At 33.5% G+C, this 20309-nt stretch overlaps 2 protein-coding genes across 4 annotated transcripts in view; both read right to left on the reverse strand.

Annotated features, from left to right (window-relative positions):
* The window catches only part of LOC140436121 (SUN domain-containing protein 1-like), a 56058-nt gene extending 45650 nt beyond the window's left edge, over positions 1-10408 (reverse strand). For both annotated transcript variants that reach the window (XM_072524829.1, XM_072524828.1), the window contains exon 1: positions 10250-10408. In XM_072524829.1, coding sequence (XP_072380930.1) covers positions 10250-10325 — 76 coding nt within the window. In that variant the 5' untranslated portion in view covers positions 10326-10408. The remainder of the gene's footprint in view (positions 1-10249) is intronic.
* Positions 10409-15627: 5219 nt separating this feature from the next.
* LOC140437290 (uncharacterized) overlaps positions 15628-20309 on the reverse strand; it is a 44241-nt gene continuing 39559 nt past the window's right edge. The window contains exons 4-6 of one of the 2 annotated variants that reach the window (XM_072526722.1): positions 19518-19661; positions 16603-16896; positions 15628-16548 (exon numbers count right to left, since the gene is read on the reverse strand). In XM_072526722.1, the coding sequence (XP_072382823.1) occupies positions 15692-16548; positions 16603-16896; positions 19518-19661 (1295 nt within the window). In that variant the 3' untranslated portion in view covers positions 15628-15691. The remainder of the gene's footprint in view (positions 16549-16602; positions 16897-19517; positions 19662-20309) is intronic. The other variant, XM_072526723.1, reaches the window with a different exon arrangement.

A 20309-nucleotide genomic window follows, 5' to 3' on the forward strand; every position in this document is an offset into this window, starting at 1 on the left:
ACTAGTATGTACAGTTTCTCCATCATCATTGTTATCTTCAATGTCATTATCTTGGTCATTTCCTTGTTCTATGTTTTCTTCGTTAATGTCATCGTCGATATTTACAGCCATCGAAACGCTATCATCATCGTTTCTTGTCGGAGTTTTATTTTGTTCTTCCATGTATTTTAAAAATTCATTACAATGAATCTCTATTCTAGATAGGGAGTCTGCATTTGCATTGCAACTTCCTTTCTTGTATTCGATTATGTAATCAAATTCTTCTAATTTTAAACGCCATCTCACTAATCGTGAATTTGGTTCTTTTAGAGACATAAGCCACTGTAAAGGTTTATGGTCTGTCATAATTTTAAATTGTCTTCCAAATAGATAAGGTCTAAAATATTTAGTTGCCCATACTATCGCAAGAAGTTCTTTTTCTATAACACTGTAGTTTTGTTCGGACTCGTTTAATGTTCTCGAGGCATAAGCTACTGGTTTGTCTTGACCATTTATCAGTTGAGATAATACGGCTCCTACTGCTACATTACTTGCATCAGTAGTTAATATAAAATCTTTATCAAAATCTGGATACTGAAGTATAGGTTCATTAATTAATAAATTTTTGCAATCTTCGAAACATTTTACAAATTCTGGAGTGTGTTCTATCTTAGCATCCTTTTTTAAACATTTCGTTAATGGTTTAGTTAGTCTGGCAAAATCTTTTATAAATCTCCTGTAATATCCTAACAATCCTAAAAATCCTTTTATTTCGCGTGCTGTTTTAGGAATTGGATATTTGACAATTGCATTAATTTTATCTGGGTTTGGTTTTACACCTTCTGTAGTTACAATATGACCAAGATAGGCTACTTCTTTTCTTAGAAATTCACACTTATCTAATTGTATTTTAAAATTATTGGCTTGTAAACGTTTAAAAACTTTTTCTAAATTTACAATATGCTCTTGTAGTGAAGTAGAAAAAATAATTATATCGTCTAAGTAAACAAGACAGATGTCATCTTGAAGACCTCGCAGAATATCGTCCATAACTCTCTGAAAAGTTGCAGGAGCATTCTTGAGTCCAAATGGCATACGAACATATTCATAATGTCCATTCTCAACATTGAAAGCTGTCTTGGGAATATCGTCTGGGTGCATCTCAATCTGATGAAAACCACTAGCTAGATCAAGTGTACTAAAATAGTTGCATCTGCCTAATTTATCAAGTGTATCGATAATATTTGGTAATGGGTATTTGTCTGGAATTGTTTTCTCGTTCAGTTTTCTATAATCTACGACAATTCTCCATTTCTTTTTTCCTGATGCATCTGCTTTTTTGGGTACTACCCAGATAGGCGAGGACCAAGGTGAGTTGCTTGGTCTAATAATTCCTTGTTCTAACATTTTGTTTATTTGACTATTTACTTCTGATTTATGAACAAAGGGGTATCTATACGATTTACTATAAATAGGTAGTTCATCCTTAGTTTTTATAAAATGCTTAACTCTATTTGTAAATGTAAGAGGTTTATCCTCGCTATGAAAAAGATTAGAATATTTATTACAAATTTTTAGAATATTTTGTTTTTCTTCAGAGTTCATATGAGATGTACGGATTAAATTTTCAATATTAAATTTTTCGATTTCGTCAGCAGGCACTATGTCTGCATGGAATAATTCATGACAATTTTCGTCAAAGGGAACAGTATCAATTGGAGCATCTAAGGTGACAAAAATTTCATCTTGGGTTCGGTTATAGATTTCGACTAGAGCAAAACCATCTATTGCGTTCGAGAGACATGCAGGGATTTCACAGTTTTGAATAGTTTGGTCAGGGATAAATATACATCCTGATTTTTGAGAAACTGGAATTTTAGCTACACTACAAGATAAGGGGTCCAATTTTTGTTTAAAGATTATTTTTAGGTCAGATTTATAATACGTTATAGGTATACTAGAATATGGAGTAGTTAAATGAGAATTTACGAAATCTAACTTAGCATTAAGATATTTTATATTATCTAGTCCTAAAAGACCATCGAAACTTCTATGAAAATCAAAAAGATGGAACTTAATCTTACCTTCCTGATTAAATTCTGAAAAAATGGGGATTTCTGCACAAAAGTCTTTCTTTGTACTTTGAAATACTGCGGAAACAACAAAGGGTTCATAAAAGATATAATTTTTGTAGAAAAGGTTAGCTTTTTCGGGGTTTAAAAAAGATTTAGAGGAACCTGTATCTACCAATAACTTTAATGGAGGATCATGAATCTGAATATATGGCAGTTCTCTTTTATTTGTGGAAAAATTTAATTCTATCAAGTCGGTTGGTTTTGAAAGATGCTGTCTTGAAAATTTTGATGCTGCTCTTCGTTAACAATATCATAAGCTTGTTGATGAGAAGTCTGAGAAGTATTTTGGTGATCACTATTATTAATCGATTCGTATTCGGTATTATATAGTTCTTCGAATGTAAAATTTTGATTTGGATTTCTAGGGTTGTGGAAATTATTCCTGAATTGGGGAGTACTATTTCTAGTAGTTGTACTCATAGGAGTAGATGTGTTTGGAGCAAAATTGGGATTTGATCGCCAAGCGTTCTGAGCTGGCTTGTTAGAGTTGTGAAAGCTATTTCTGAACTGGGGAATACTATTCCTAGTAGATGTACTCATGTTAGTGGGTCTGTTGGGAACAAAATTTGGATTTGGTCGCCAAACATTTTGAGTTGGCCTATTAGAATTTTGGACATTATACTGATAGTTTTGGGGAGTGTTTCTTTGATACTGATGTGATTGTGAAGGTTGAAAATGTCTATTATTGCGAGAATTTATTTGGGAATTTAAATGATAATTATAGTTTGGGTTTCTAGAATATTTGTTACTATTATTATTATTATTATTAGTATTAAAATTTTTACTTTTTTGATAGTATTTAATATTATCTTCTTCTTTAATGAATTGTATAGCTTGCTCGATAGATTGTGGTCTCATTGCCCGAATTATGGGTCCTAAAGGTTCTCTTAAACCTGCTAAAAATGTTTTTAATGCTTGTTTGTTAAAGAAATCTCGTTTGTATGTACGTTCCTGACCAAGATGGTGTAAATCTATATAGTTACAAATAGAATTTAATAAATCTAACACCTTTTCATGAAATTGATAAGGTGATTCATTTGGCTTTTGTTTAAGATTAACTAGATCCTGATTTAGACAATTTTCGTCTCTTTGATCAGCAAAATTTAAAATTAATGTATTTTTTATACCATCCCAATCAGTATTGCCGCTAATCGCAATTATTTCTTCAGCTCTTCCTTCTAATTTATTTAATATACCGTTCAATAATAAACAATTTTGAAAGCTATTAGGATTAGTTGTATCAAAATAATATTGTAAGATTGATTCGGTAGCATTTATAAATCTATAAAGTTTATTGATATTGCCATCAAAACGAGGAATAATGGCTAAATTTGCGATATCTAACTTAGGTACAATAATAGTATCATTTGAAGTACTTGGTGAAGTCATTTTATTTTTATTTAATACTTTTCTTTCTTAATTATATTCTTATCAATCAAAAATAATAAGTAAATAATACGTACTCTTGACTATTATTTTCACAAAAGGATATAATAGACAAAGAGGAGTCTGAATATGAATAAAAATTATTAGCTTACCACATTTATGTACTTCTGCTTGTTTATTCTGATGTCCCTGGAAATTCTGGATGTCCTGATGGAGCCCAAAATCACTGACAGTTCGAAAAGTTTATGAAAAACGGAAACCGGTTCTTTTTTCGTCAAAGAGTTAAAACTCACGAATATCCGCAATGGAATTCTACGAAAAATCCACTAAGACTGCGCCACTGATAGTTTCTGCCCTTCAGGGACGATTTTTAAAAAATAATTATTTAATTTACAAATGCGAGAGAACTTTATTACTTTCTTAAAAGTTACAATATTAAAATCAGACTTTACTGTACAAGGTTTCAAATCAGACTGAATAATAATTAATTAAAATGAAATACATTACACATTGGAAAATAAAACAATAATTCGCAAGTTGCACTTTTATATTCAGGTCGATCATAGTTCAGGTGCTGACGCATCGGATTTAGGGTATTGGCTTATGGGGTCAACGACTATAACTCGCGTCAACAACGTACATCGAAGCGATCCATAGGTTGTCGGTAAAATGCCTTCGCATCAAAAGAACTTTGAGCGCGACAATGTACACCGCGAATTCATGTTTGGACTAGCTTGCGAATCTTTTATCGAATCTCCAGTCATTCAAAATAGTCAGTCTGTTATTTTGAAGGTTGAAGGTGTTTTTAAAGTTGAGTGCATCAAGATGGAATGGACGGAAGAGAATAGTTTACTCTTAATCGAAAATTATCGGGAAAGAGAGATATTATGGGATACAAATAATCCCAGATACTACAATAAGATAAAAAAAAACGATGCATGGGAAGAGATTGCTTCTAAAATGCAAATTACAGTGGATGAGTGTAAAAAAATGACCAATCTTCTATCTGGATTACGGAGAGAAAATCTTGCATCTTGCACATGCAAATTCAACTCAATTACTGCTGGAACGCTAAAATGTTTGGTACAAAGTACGGAGCGGTGTTCGGTTCGTTACTTATTTCAATGCCCCCTGTAACAACGTTGCGAACTTCTGTTGATCGCGTCGCTGTACGTGACGGGATTCGAGACGGTATTCGGAGCATATGTGTACCCACCTTTAGTGCTTCATATAACAACTTAACTTGGAGTAAAAACAGATATTTTTATTGGACACTGTTTACTTAAATATCATCTCTCTAATATGCTCAAAGTGGACAGATCTCTATCTAAAGATTCAGAGGAAACTGTAGAACATATATTGTATGCAAATACAGGGTATTTGTTCGCCAACGTCATAAATACCTGAGACAGGTCTCTTTACAATCTGATCAGGTAACAAATGCAGTTTTAAAACGAATTGAGTAGGTAACAAAAGCTAATCAGCTATAAACAAAAGATATTCCAGGTCGTAGTGTGGAAAGGTTTAAGCCGCGTTGACATGGGTAGGGAATCACGAATGCCAGCCACGCTTTCATAAGCTATACTCTGTGTAAACTATTACACTCGTGAAATACGAAGAGTTAATTTTTTTCACGAATACAAATAATTACGATCATGAGAAGATCAAACTTGTTTGATTTTTGGATAGTGTAGTCGGTTGTGTTAAAATTCAATAAAAACAAAAAAATTGGAATATCTCGGACATATTACACGTGGAGAGAAATACACCTTGCTCCAACTGATCATGCAGGGAAAGATCCAAGGAAAGAGAAGCATAGGGAGGCGTAGAATGTCATGGCTGCGCAACCTGAGAGAGTGGTACGGATGTACATCAAATGAACTTTTCAGAGCAGCCTTCTCAAAAGTTCGAATAGCTATGATGATTGCCGACCTCCGCCGCGGAGATGGCACTTGAAGAAGAAGAAGTCAGTTGTGAGCAGTACAAGGTCGAGGTCAATATCAATTTCAAATTATGTCGTATGATGTGTGTTTATAATAAGTATTGAGATTTCTTTCCTGTCTTTATTTCGTTCATTATGCAAAAATGGCAGAAATATTGCTCTTTATTAAGTTTATTCAAATACAACTAAGCATCGCTTTTGGGTGGTGCATTTTTTTTTCTAGTTTTATTAATTAAAAACAATATTCACACTGTGCTCAAATACCTAATTTGAGCACAGTGTGAATATTGTTTTTAATTAATAAAACTAGAAAAAAAAATGCACCACCCAAAAGCGATGCTTAGTTGTATTTGAATAAACTTAATAAAGAGCAATATTTCTGCCATTTTTGCTCCAAAGTTTTAAAAACATCAGGAAATACCCTTAATTTCTACGTCCACTTAAAACAAAAACCAGGTGTAGCTTTTGCAAGTAAGCACAAGGAACGACAGTTAGAATACGAACAAGAGTGAAGGCAATGCATCAAAAACAATGCAGTGGCTGCTGAAGATAAAACTCAGAATGTAGAGGGATGTAATAACGCAATACCTCGTTTGATTAAATAATGTTTTTACTTACCTCGATAAATTCTTTTAGAGCATCACAAACTGCATTCAAAATACATATAAATTTACTTATGGATGATTTAGAGACTCTAAATAAATATTCTAAACTTCTAAAAAAGTCTCCACTAAATATCGAGGTGTTATTTGCAATTTCAGTTTGGAAAATAGAGCTTCTCTCATATTATTCGATTTTTTTTTTAATTTTGGGGCTAACAAGTTATAAAAAATATTGATAATGGTATTTAGATTATCATCATCATCAACCTGTATGCGTCCACTGCTGGACATAGGTCTCCCTCAACTCTTTCTGGTGCGGCTTGCATCCAGTTATTGGTAACACGCTTTAGGTCGTCAGTCCATCTGGTTGGTGAGCCTCCTCTGCTTCGTAGTGCTTCTTGTCTTGGTCTTCACTCGACAATACGTTTTGTCCATCGGTTGTCTGATAATCTGGCGACATGTCCTGCCCATGCGAATCTTATTCACTATCTTTTTTGTGAGTGTTAATGTTTCCGCTCCATAAGTGAGTACAGGTAAAACACATGGGTCAAAGATTTTCCTTTTGGGGCATATTGGTAGATCCGATTTAAATACATAGTTTAATTTACCAAACGCTGCCCAGGCTAATCCTATGCGACGTGAGAGCTCACATGTCTGGTTATCTCTGCCCAACCGAATTTCATGTCCTAGGTACTTATACGAGGTAGTCTGCACAATATCCCTTCTATCAACAGCAATATTTCGATTTAGCAACAGATTAGTCATTATTTGCGTCTTGTTCATATTAATCTTTAGTCCGACTTCCAAGGAAGCGATATATAATTTTTCAAACATTATTATTGCGTCATCCATATGATCGGCTATAAGCACGATGTCTCGATGTCACGATCTCTCTCCATTTATGTTGATACCATGCTCGTTTAGATGTGCCTTCTTACAAGTATGTTCTTAAAGCGTCGTGAATAGCTTTGGAGAGACCGTATCTCCTTGCCGTACTCCTCGCTGTATACAGAATTTATTTGTTTCTTGTTCAGACAGTCTTACGCTAGCTGTTGCATTTTGGTAGATATATTTGAATGTGTTAGTGTAACGATGGTCTATTCGGCATTTTGTCAATGCTTTTAACATTTTCTGATGGCTTATGATATCGAATGCTTTCTAGTAGTCGACAAATATCAGTGCCAATGGTTTATTTGTATTCTGCAGACTTATCAATCAGGTTCTTTATCTCTAGTAAGTGGTCGTTAGTGTTGTATCCTGACCTAAATATCTCTATATCTAAAGATCTCTTGTTCTCTAGGCTGATAGAAGTTTAATTTAGTGTCCAGTCTTTTTTTGATAATTTTTGTGAAAAGTTTATATATGTGTGAAAGCAAACTGATGCGACGGCAGTTTTTTAGATCTGTTGTGTCTCCTTGCTTGTGTAATAAAATAATGACTGCGTTGTTCCATTGAAAAGAAGTTTTGCCTTGGTAGATGCATTCGGTGAAAAGCTTGGCCAAAGCCTGGATCATTTTATTTCCACCTAGTTTGATCGCTTAGATCAGTACTCCGTCATAGGCAGGGGATTTGTTATTTTTCACTTCTAAAAGTGCCGTTTTGATTTCGTACGGAGTTATTTCATGTCATTAATTCTGATCCCTGGTTTGTGATTTTGGGCAGGTGCTGATCTTGCCTTTCTTCGGCGCTCTCATACATTTCGCGATAAAAGGATTCGACAACCTCAAGGATTTTGGTTCTATCGGTAGTAATATTTCCATGTTTGTTTTTTATTTTTTACATATTTTTGTTGCCTATGTTGTTCTCATTTCGCCTCAAAATTTTCAACTTTTGGTTGCTTGAATTATTTTAGTTATTTCTCTTGTATTGTTTTCTCTTACGTCTTTTCGGATTGACTGATGGATATCTTTATTTAATTTCTTCATTGTTGTGTAGTTGGATTTCTCCGTCAGCTGTCTTCTTTTACCTATTAGCTCTTTGGTATTTTGTCTTAGTTTTTCTTTATTGGTCAGAACAGTCTCACAGCACTCCCTCTCCTTTTCTTCTAGAGCCTTCGTTAAGCCATTATTTGCTTGATCTACATTTTCTATTTCATCTTACAAGTCTTGTATATGTCTGTTTAGTGTATCTTTATACAGGGCGTTGTTTTCTAGGGGAATCCATTTCTCTTTTCTTATTTTTAGGATCATGTTTGTTCTTTCCAATTTGACATTTAATAGTATCTTAGCTCGGATTATTCTGTAGTCGCTTTCTATTGAAAATTTGTTGAGTACTTCGATGTCTTTGATCATTTCTTTTTTGTTTGTTATGATATTTTTGACACTGCCATCTGGGCTGATCCATGTTCATCTACTCTGCATCATCTTGTTTAAACCCAATTTTCGCATTAATGACGCGCATAATTATCGTGTATTCAGGTCCTCATAAAATTCTTCAATTTCTTTATCCGAGTGGGTAGTCGTTGGAGCATATGTCTGGATTACCTTAAGGTTATATCTTGCATTTAGTTTGAAAATAATAATAATAATACAATGGGGCTTATGCTGATAATTTCAACTATATTTTGTATAAAGAATCCTTTTTATGGATTCTATGTATAAGGAATCTTTATATATACTTTCTATGTATAAGGAATCCTTCGGGGTGTTTCGATATTGTAAATGTCTTTAAGACGAGATTCGAGATGTCTTTAATTAAAATAGTATGACTATTATGTATGAGTATTAGTATGAGTATTAGTAATATTATGACTTCGTTGTTGAATCCACTCTCTTGTAAACCATCGTCTTTTCTGCCCTTTTTTTGCCAAATTTTGTGAAATTCTGTCTGTTATCACTCCACACATCACACGACATTCTATTGCTCGTGATTCACTACCCATGTCAACGCGGCTTTATGCTACTAAACGACGCGTTTCAATCCATAATTTATTAATAGATTTTACCCGAACAAAATTATAATAATAAGAAATTTAAATACCATTATACTCAATACCTCAAAGATTACAATTTTTATCACAACGTCATTCGGGGAAAACTTCCAAATAACTCTCTAGAGATCTAGAGATACATACCTATAAAAATATTTTTTAATACAGTGTATAAAAAACTAAAATACTCTGTATATAATCACATATAAAATAAAGACCATAATATATCTACTCTTTGATTCCTAGTATAAAATTGTACTTAGTACTTCCCATATTATCCGTCATTGTACTTCCCACAATCATAACTCAAATATCAATACATTCTTCAAGACATCAATATCAATTGTGTCACGTTTTTTTTAATTGTTAAAACACCCCTGCTACTCCCATAATAAGTAAACGCTGTAGTCGCTGTTCGCTGAAGTTCGCTGTACGCTGTACGTTAATCACATTCGGACATTCGAAGTGTTAACGAGTAAAGTAGTTTCAATCAATGGTAGTTTGTAGGATATATTCGATATATTATAATATGTTATAATATACATACAAAATTCTAGATATCTAGCATTAAAACAATAAAGATAATATCGCTCCGCCTTGAACAACTATTTCTTTCTATAAAGTGGAGATGGCGTAGTTATGAGTTACGAGCACGTTACGACTATCTAACAGACAGAACAAAATTTCGACATTTTGATATTATAATGATTTAAATTTTAATGTACCTAAAGCACAGTATATTGCTTAAAAAGAATAAGCAATATACTGTGCCTAAAGTATATATAATTATTATATGTATTCTTGTTTCACAAAAATTTGGTAATGCAATATTACGTTTTACAATGGTGTCTATATGAGATTATTCGTTTTTAATGTATGAACAAAGCTATGACTATCACATATTGTGACATATTATGTGATATTATACACAAACAGACAACAATGCCCATTGTGTAATCGAATACCTGTTTAAAAAAAGTGTTTGCGTTTGTTAATTGAAAACTTGCAGATTAGTTTACTTTTGAAAACTATGAAAATGAAAAAAGTCTACGAATTTTATGCGTGTTGTACTCATATATTATGTTACAAACTGTTAAAATATTGGTATATTACTAACCTCTATGTATTATTTTGTTATTGTTTATGAGGTATTTTATTAACTTATTCCTCACTTTACAGGTAAGTAGATATCTTTAAAAATATAATCAATTATACAATGTAATTTTAAAACAGAATCGTTTTTATCTCACCTTTCTGAAAAATGTATTTTACTTACATAAATGGGATTCACGAGCATTGCTTCTTCGGTATACTGCCGGTTTTGGACATATATCGACGGGATCTAAATCCATTATCACTTTTTTTACTTTTAATAATTCAAACAATTAATTTTATTTACTTTTCAAGATTAACTCTCAAATTGAAATTGACTTTAATTAAACTCCATTCGCTTAGCTCGGGCATATTTTGACAGATTCATTTTCGGAAACCTACAGCACAACAATTCCTACTTCTCAGTATTAATAGCGCAAGTATCTTACTATTACAGACTTCTTTCTTTAAAAAAAGAAGAATTATTCTAAATAGTGGAAGTGTATACTAAACCCATAACATTTTGGGTAGTATATATTTAAAATATATATTTTAATTGTTATAATTTAACATAACTATTTGTTATATATGGTGCACACAAATAAATATTGATTGTCGGTAATTTGTAAAGTTCTATTTTATATACCATTTAGTTTGTTTACTATTAATTTTGGCTATAAGTACGTGTGCTTGGTTGTATAGTAATTTCCAGCCACTTCGAGTCTGTCGAAAAGTAACTAACTTCGCAAAAAAATAATTACTAAATTCACTAGACAGTTCGGACTGGAGATAGCGAACCGAGTTTAAAACCTTAAAACTGTCAAGAGGTTATGTTTGACATACCGATTTTCAATTGTTTAATTGTTTTTTGATGTCTGGAAAAGGAAATTGTTTCGGTGGGTAAGAGGCCAGTATTCTTTCTTGGCATGAAGAAGATCCGGGTTCGAATCCCACCAAGGTGAAACATTTTTAATTTAAGTGAATATTAAGATGCCGAATGGATATAAATTCCAACGTGAATAGTGACAAGAAATAAAAAAAATGGATTGTAATATTACAATAGAACATTTTAAACGGTATTAAGGTAGGTTATTAGTAGTGTATCAATTAGAAGTTCTGACCTTGCCGAAACGTCGTCAAAACAATGTTTTTTTTTTAAACCAAAACAACTTAACGCTCTTAACATTCTTTAATGAAAACGAGAGTACTAAAATCTAAAATCCTGTACCTTGGAAAACGAGAGTACTAAAATCTAAAATCCTCTACTAACAATCATTATTTTTCATGCAGAATAACTCTTTGAAGTTAGTTGCTCTTATTTACTAAAACTTTGTATCTTTTTCAAATATATATTATTCAAAACGATTAAAAACCGACACTTTGAACCTCTGGAACTAAGAAACAATTGATTTCTCAGTCTTTGGTCACTGAGAACTTTTGATCACCATGAACAAAGCTACCTCCTTGCAAAGTTTCAGCGAATTTAACTGAAACCACTTTTACATCAGAAAAGTGCCGTGGTCGTTTTGTAAAGAAGTTAGAAACAAAGTAAACTGTGAGATAAAGAAACTAATGCAAATATACTGGGAAATATTCTCAGTAGAAATGAAGAATGGCATATATGGAGGTAAAAAGAAGGTATGGACTATGATAAGAATAAAAAAAGAAGAAAATAAATGAGGAAATTCAAACAAACATTATAAAACCTCAAACCTAAAAGGTTGCTTCAATAATCTGTACAATAACACCGATATAAACACCGAAGAACAAGACCAAATATAGATAACACTTTACAAAGACATATTTTACTTTTATGTAAAAAACAGCAATAGTTAAAATACACACACAGATATAAAATGATGGAATATACCTTTATGTGTTTATAGGTACAGAAAGGTCTAAGAGCAAGCAAGCAAGTCAGCAATAGTTTAACCCAGCCTGAGAGACTTACACACCCCTTAAGTATGTCGATAGGGTGATAAAACTCATTGGAGCGAGGAGGATTAACTCGTGTAATCAGGAATCACTCCACCCCACCTGACGACACGGCGCTTTAGTCTTTCTCTCCTCGGTCGCTTAAGTAGGTCTTGGGCAAGCATATTTGGATGACACAGTAGTCTATTTTTGTAACAACGCTACTGAATGAGACAACGGTGTCTTTAATGTTTTTGATCTGGAGGTTTCGATGTATAACATAATTTGGCATATACCACGGTGCATTAGTAATATGTCTCAATACTTTAGATCGGAAATGCCGAAGTTTCAGTAAATGAGCATTTACAGCATCTGCTGTACCCCTAGACTAACTAAATCAGTACTAACATACGCAGCGAAAACAAGAGCTGAAACGTCGATTACAAAAAGAAGCAACATGGGAACCACAGAAATGAAAGTATTAAAAACTACAAAAGGATTGCTTATAAACAATATAAGAAGATCTTTCGAAATAAGCAATTGCCTGAAACAAGGAGATGCGCTGTCACCTTTCCTCTTTAATATCATCCTGGAGAAAGTAGGAAGAGCAGCACACCTTAAAACAGAATTACTGACAGTAAATGGACCAAAATTACTACTAGCATACGCAGATGACATTGACATTGTGGGAAACACTGTCACCAATGTAAAGGAGACTTTTAATAAATTGGAGGTAGAGGCAAAGAAAACTGGTTTAAGGGTAAACGAAGAGAAAACCAAATACATGTGCATCAACAGACAAAAGGGACGAGATAGAATAGGGCAAAATGTGACAATAGACACATATAACTTTGAAAGAGTGAAGAGTTTTAAATATCTCGGGGCAACAATCACTGCAGATAATGATATCGCGGAAGAGATTAAAGGAAGAATTCAGGCAGCAAACATATATATGTACAGCCTCCACAATACTATTAAATCTAAAAGCCTAACACGAACATCAAAGATTACAATATATAAAACGGTGATTAGACCGGTGCTCATGTATGGGTGTGAGACGTGGACCCTGACCAAAGAAACTGAAAGAAAACTTACATGTTTTGAGAGGAAAATCCTCAGAAGAATCATTGGGCCTTATCACGACATTAATAGCAACCAATACCGAATGAGAACAAATGCTGAGGTCAAGCAGATGTATAGAGCGAGCGATATAGTCCAAGAGATTAAATTCCAACGTCTAAGATGGGCTGGCCATGTCTATAGACTCCCTAATAACCGCCTTGCCAAATTAATATGGGACGAAGTGCCCACAGGAAGAAGACCCTTAGGACGTCCACGAATGCGATAGAGAGACAATATATGGTCAGATCTAAGAACAATGGGGCTGCCCACTGACCCAACTATTATGGACGGCCGTTCAAGATGAAAGCAAGTTGTGCAGTCAGCCAAAACCCACCCCGGGTTGTAGTGCTACGAGAAGAAGAAGAAGAAGAAGAATATAAGAAGAGCTGGGATGATAGAATAAATAGCACCATGTCCTACAAGAAGAAAAAAATTAATTATCAATCTCTGTGGTGATGTTTTATGGTAGAGTTGGCGACTTCTAACCACAGTTCTTTATGCTGCGTCTGGTGTGAAGGGTGTGAGAAGAGAAAAAGTGAGAGTACATAATTTAATGAAATGGGTTACAGCACGTAAGCAGTTCGCAGGAAACCATGATGGTAAAATACCGGAAGAGAGATGGACAAGTTATGGTAAGATACTGAAACCAAGTATGCACAAAAACGATGTTGTAAGAGTTACTGCTTAGTAGGGGCAGCTCGGAAGAAGCATACATAAAACAAGTAAACGGAAGCTAATCTTATTAAAATAAAAAGAATCAGAAGTATAGTAGCCAAATAAACTTAACCGCAAAAGCATCACCAAACATTATGCTCATTTTGATAGTTGATTTTTTCGTGAACAGATAAACGGATTCCGCTAGTTTTTTTTCTTATTTTAGATTTTTTCTTTGGTATTTATACTGTTGGCCAAAGGTTTACTCCAACTCTTTTGTGCTTATACCGGGTGGAAGAGAAGAAATATTTTCCTCATGTTAAGTTTGAGACAACCTGTAGGGAGGACAAGGTACAAAGGTGAATATACATTAAAATCATGCTGTAGTCTTGAAAAACAGAAAGAAACGTAAATTATCAGGGGGTTCCCCGTCTTCTTCTAATAACATTTCTGATCGACGCTTAAAAGTTATTCGTTGACCAAGTGAGCGGTATGCATAGTTCAACGTAAAAAAGACGAGATTGTTTAATGGAGGCTCTGTGATATTTTGGGCTGAAATTTTCTTGACAGAAAGAATAGCTTTGGTGTCTTTACGTAGCTACGAAGAGGGATAAACACGCGATATTAGTTTACGTTCAGCGGTGCTCCGAATAGATGGAGAATATACGGATCAGGTCAAAATCTTAAGTGGAGTGAGACAGGGGTGCATAATTTCACCACTGATATTCAATCTGCACTCGGACCACATTTTCGAAGAGGGTCTAAAAGATATTGATGAAGACATCTCAATAAATGGAGTCAAGCTCAATAACCTGCGGTATGCAGATGATACAATAGTGTTTTCCAATATCATATAAGGGCTGCAAAACTTAATGAACAAAATAACGGAAACAAGTAGAACATATGGACTGAATATAAACACCAGCAAAACCAAGCTAATGATCATCAGCAAGGAAAACATAACTGGAGCAAATCTGTATGAGAACCAAATGAGAATTTAACGTATCTCACAGTACAACTACTTGGGAACTATAATCAATGAATCGTGGGACAATACCCAAGAGATTAAATGTCGCATCGGAAAGGCAAAAAGTGCATTTTTGACTATGAGATCTGTGTTCAAGAGCCATGACCTCATCCTAGAAACAAAAATAAGGTTCCTTCAATGTTACGTGTACTCAGTGCTTCCATACGGAGTAGAAACGTGGACATTGAAGGCGGAAACTCTATCAAAACTTCAGTCTTTTGAGCTATGGTTATAAAGAAGGATCCTGAAGATACCATGGACAGACAAAGTCACCAATGAAGAAGTACTAAGGAGAATGAACACAACCGCGGATTTGGTCAACATCTTGAAGGGCCGTGAGCTGCAGTACTTGAGACATATAATGAGAAATCAAGGCAGATATGAGCTACTCCAGTGCATTTTGCAAGGTAAAATTAAAGGAAAAAGGGCCCCAGGACGAAGAAGAATATCCTGGCTTGCTAACCTGAGAGCATGGTATAGAAAGACCTCAACACAGCTATTCCGTGTAGCAACCAACAAAGTCATCATAACCAGAATGATCGCCAGCGTTCAGAACGAACAGGCACCCTAAGAAGAAAACTTTTGCGGTTAAGTTTATATCCTTGTAGACATAATTTAAAGAGATCCTATCCGTGAAGGTTTTCCTATAGATTATTTTTTCACAATATTACTCTACTAGTTTTATATACCATCTTCCCTTGTTATCATGGGGATCAAATATATTGATGCTAGCAGTAAGTTTAGCTTTGTTGTGGAGTTGTGTTAAGTTGTTTAGTCATTTATGCGAACTACGATTTAATGTAAACGTATCATCCACGTTTATTATATTGTAATAACAAATAAATAACACAGATTGATTTTGTTATTCTGTATTTACAAATATATAATAAAATAGTATACCGAACTTCTTTAAACTTTTCTTGAACCATCCTCAAAATAACTTCTAAAATATACCATTGGCAAACTTCTACTTTGACTAATTGCTCTTCTATCAGTACCTCCATAGCTATAATAATTATAAGGATTTCTGTAATATGCTAAAGGATAGGGAATGTGTTGATTATAATTATTATAGTAACCACTGGTAGAACTCCTAGGTGATCCATAATAATTATAATTGTATTGGGAATTTGGGTTGACCATACGACTTCTTGAATTATCAAATCCAATCAATTTTTCCTCAAACAAATCTTTATCGGGCTGTAACCACCACGTCAAGAATATAATAGAGCCTGCTACTAAGAGCAAAACAATAGTAGGCACTATAAAGTTGGTAAATATTTTGTTTTTTCTTATAAGTTTACAAGCTACTGTTATTACTTTAATAATATTTAAACATATCAAAGGAATATACCCGAAAACCCCTAATTTATGAAATATTGCCATCAGATCGTTATCTGTATTATATGAAACTCCATAACCTTGGTTATAGTTATTGCCGTAACCTTTTTTGTGATCATAGCTATAGCCCTTGTTGTAGTTACTATCGTACGAAGTTCCGTAGGAATCGTCATACTTATCATGAACACTTTCGAATAATGTGTAAGCACCCATACCAAAGAGTTTACCCAAAATTTGAGGTAAAATTGCCAATCCTTTCTCTATAATTTTAACTATAATATTAGAGAGAATATCGTCTTTTTTAATTTCTGGAAATATTGGTTTGTAAATAATTTTAGGGAGGGTTGGATACTGATAAGATGGTTCTTGATACTTCTTTAAGGGAAAATACTCAACTTTTTCATTTGTTCGATGAATAGCTTCTTCTAAAAAAAAAAAAAATTATTGTAGTTTAAAATTATCCAAATCAATGGGCTCACCTAACTGAGATTTGAGTTTGTTTAGTCTGTCTGTAATCTCGTTAAAGCCTGTTTCTCTTGTGTCTGCAGCAGTTCTTCCTTTGCTGTTTTCTTCTAGAAAGTATTCCCTTAACTTGGAGGTTACATCATCAAATAGTTGCATATCAGAGGAACTACTTGATACTTCAGGTGATCTCTCTTGCCTAGGTGGTCTTGATTCATCTAACGATCGTTTGTACCTTTTGGGATGAGATTGTATTTCCGGAGAAAAGGACGGTTTTGGTGTTTTGTCTTTGTTTCCTGAACTAATGATAGCTAAAAAAATATGTATTGTTATGATTATAATATAGTTATAAATTAAATAAATAAATCAAAATTAAATCTAAACTGATTAATATAATAAAACACATAGATTTTAGTCCACCGCAGTTGTTTTGAGTTATATGGACCTTTATAACAATACCTATATGTTTCCTGTAGTCGATTTTTTGGACTTACTTAGTTAATAACAAATTAAGGTTAAAGACAGTATATTTTGGCTTTGTTTGTCTATCAGCAAAAACTGAAGCATTTTAAACAAATTTAAGAGACAGAAACATGTAATTATAAGTCATGGCGTTTTTTAAAGTATTTCTATCCTTATTTTTTGCTTAATTAAACTCCTGGACAAAATTAATGCACCACTCATATTTTTTTCTCAATAATGTTTATTTATTGATAATTTACTGTACGGCAAGTTGCCTATGGACCTTATTTGACAGTCACAGTTGTTATGTAAGTTAATATTAGTCTTGTTTTAACAATAATTTGTATTAAACTTCGTTTTAGACTACAAGTGAGTTAAACTTTTCATACAAAATGCCGATTAAAGCAAAGTGCTTGTGAGAAACAAGCTTTTTATTGTGATATTTTTCATCACATGCATGTTTGGAAGTTCATTTGCATAAAAATCAAATAAAAAAATGAACCACCAAAGAAATTTGTCAATGGAGGAGGCAGTGCGAGCATCGACTCTCCTAGATGAAGGATATTCAATGCGATACGTTGCAGGTTTGTTAGGAAGACATCATTCCAGCATCAGTCGCAAGGTGAGGTGATATAATGAAAAAGGGTCGTACCATCGAAGACCAGGGCAAGGGCGAAAACGTTGCACTAATGAAATTGATGATCGTTTTTTGAGACAACGTGCTCTCAGAGATAGGAGAGTCATCAGCAATTTGCTAAAAAATGAACCAGCAAATGTTCGAAATGTCGCGATATCGTCTTGAACAGTTAGAAGACGTTTACATGAAGCAGAATTGAGCAACAGGAAACCGGCCAAAAAACCCTTGCTAACCAGAGAACACAGGGTTCAGAGATTGAATTTTGCAAGATTGCATCAAAATTGGACCATCGATGATTGGAAACGAGTTCTTTTCTCCGATAAGACTGGAGTAAGCCTAAAAGCTCCGGATGGTCGTGAGCGTGTCGCGAAGGAGAGGAGAAAGGTTTGCCAGCTGCAATATCTCTCCTAAAGTACCCTTTGGTGGCTCTAAAATGTAATGCCTTTGCTCTGTTTCTTGGACCTAATTTTTTATTCATGCAAGACAACGCTCTTCCTCATGTGGCTCGACAGGTTATTGGCTACCTAAATGATGTTGATATTCCATTATTAGAGTGGCCACCTAATAGTCCGGACATGAATCCTATAGAGCATCAAAAAAAGATTCAAAGTCGTAGACCCCCTATTGCCAATCACAACCAACTCATTGAGGCCGTTATTGAAGAATGGGAGAATATTCCGCAAGCTTTTGTTGAACATTTGATATCAAGCATGCCTCGACTCACAAATGCAGTCATAAGAAGTAGAAGAGGGCCTACACGGTATTAGTGTTGACCCAGATGCATTTTATTGTGATACTTTACTGATTTTTTTCTTTTTGCAATTTGAAGTTATGTTAGCTTATTTATGCATTTCCGGCAAAAACAAATTTTTAAAGAACCAATAAGGCAAATTAAGGTCATGATAAAGTCATGTTGGACTTATTTGTATGTGTTTATTATTATTTCAATGCAACTTAATTTTATTTTGTGTTCATAATGTAAATATTAATTATTAAACTGGACTGCCACACCCGTTTTTTTTATCTGTAGTTCTTCTTTTCTTCCAAAAGCTGGTTGTTCCTCTAATTTCTATTCGAGCTCGTTTGAAGCACTCAGCTTTCAATTATACCAGTATATACTTTAAATATAATTTCCATGCTTACCTAATTATTTCTAGTAGCTATTTTTAATTTACTTTTTCTAACCAGTTAATCATGTCTGGATCTATATCATCTGCATTTCCTGATTTTCTTATTATTATTCCTTCTACATCTTCTTTGGTACTTGTGATAATAAGCTTGCCTATTTCACTATCATCCCCTTTTTTTCTTTCTTGTTGCAGTATCTTTTACCATATGTATATCCTGTATGTTTCTTTTGAATTGATTTCTTTCATTTCTAATTCTGTATCTCTTTTCCATTTGTCTTTTGAAACACAATATTTTATTCCAGAACTATTTATTATTATTTCCAAAGTTCTTATTCAATTTTTTTAGTTTTTCCACGTATTTCTGAATCTTTGTTATGTTTGTTTTTATATAATCATTTACACTGACGATATCATGACCAATGCGATAAAATTGATACTAAAAAAACTCTTTTCTTTGTTATCAATAATTAGCAATAAGGAAGATTTTAATTGTAAGATAATACTAAGGTAAAAATAAATAACAAGTAGGACAAATACGGTAAACGCAACTTTCGTGGGCAATCCTTCATTCAGCGCTTTAGATTTCGATAGTGTTTATTTTGGTGAATATCTATTCTACAATAGAAATAAAAAACTGCAATAAATAATAGTGGAAGATCATGGTTAAATGGGAGTATAAAATGAGCTGTAACTTTGATCCTACCTTTTAATTCTTGTATTTCTTGTTCTAGCCGGTTTATTCCTGATTGTTCGTAGTACATTCCATTATAAGGTGGAATATCCATATCATTATAATTAATTGGCATGGGGTAGTAATCTGGTTGCTGTGGAATATATCTTTCTGTACCTGTAGAAAAAGATAAAATAAATTATAAAATTTAATTAGGAAATTAACACGTTCGCTACCAAGTGAATATAATGAGCGACATCGATTTTTCCGCCAATTTAAATAGCTACGTTCGGACAAAGCGGATTGCACTTTAGACATGGTCTATAGGAAGGCATGACTCATATCTGGGACGCGTAGTCTATAGGTAGCGGCTTGAGTTCGCTAAAAATTTAGCGAAAACACGTGCTATTTTTTAAATCTATTGTGCTCTTTGTTCCATTGGTTTTTAAAACATTTAAGTACTTTTATGTATTTTGTTTCATAACGTTGTTTATCAAACTCACATTTTTACATATATTTAAAATTAGGAGAATACATTGACATTAGGTTGCCAGACAAAAAGTGGCCGCAAATATTTTTAATTCAATTAATAATAATTAGTTTTTAGCAAGTATTTTATTTCTTTCATTTATTTTTTAAATAAACTATGCTGCTCATGACATATATGCATCTTTTTATATCAAATTAAAGCTAATTTTTTCTTAGTATGATGATATAAGTTTGCCTGAAAAAATGGTCGAAAATTAGGGTTTCCAGCTGTTAAAGACGCGAGGTATAAAAGATAAAGTAAAATAGAGTTAGGAAGCAACGACACTGGTTTGACAA

Source organism: Diabrotica undecimpunctata, chromosome 3 (genome assembly GCF_040954645.1).
Source record: "Diabrotica undecimpunctata isolate CICGRU chromosome 3, icDiaUnde3, whole genome shotgun sequence".
In the NCBI taxonomy this organism is placed as follows: Eukaryota; Metazoa; Arthropoda; class Insecta; order Coleoptera; family Chrysomelidae; genus Diabrotica; species Diabrotica undecimpunctata.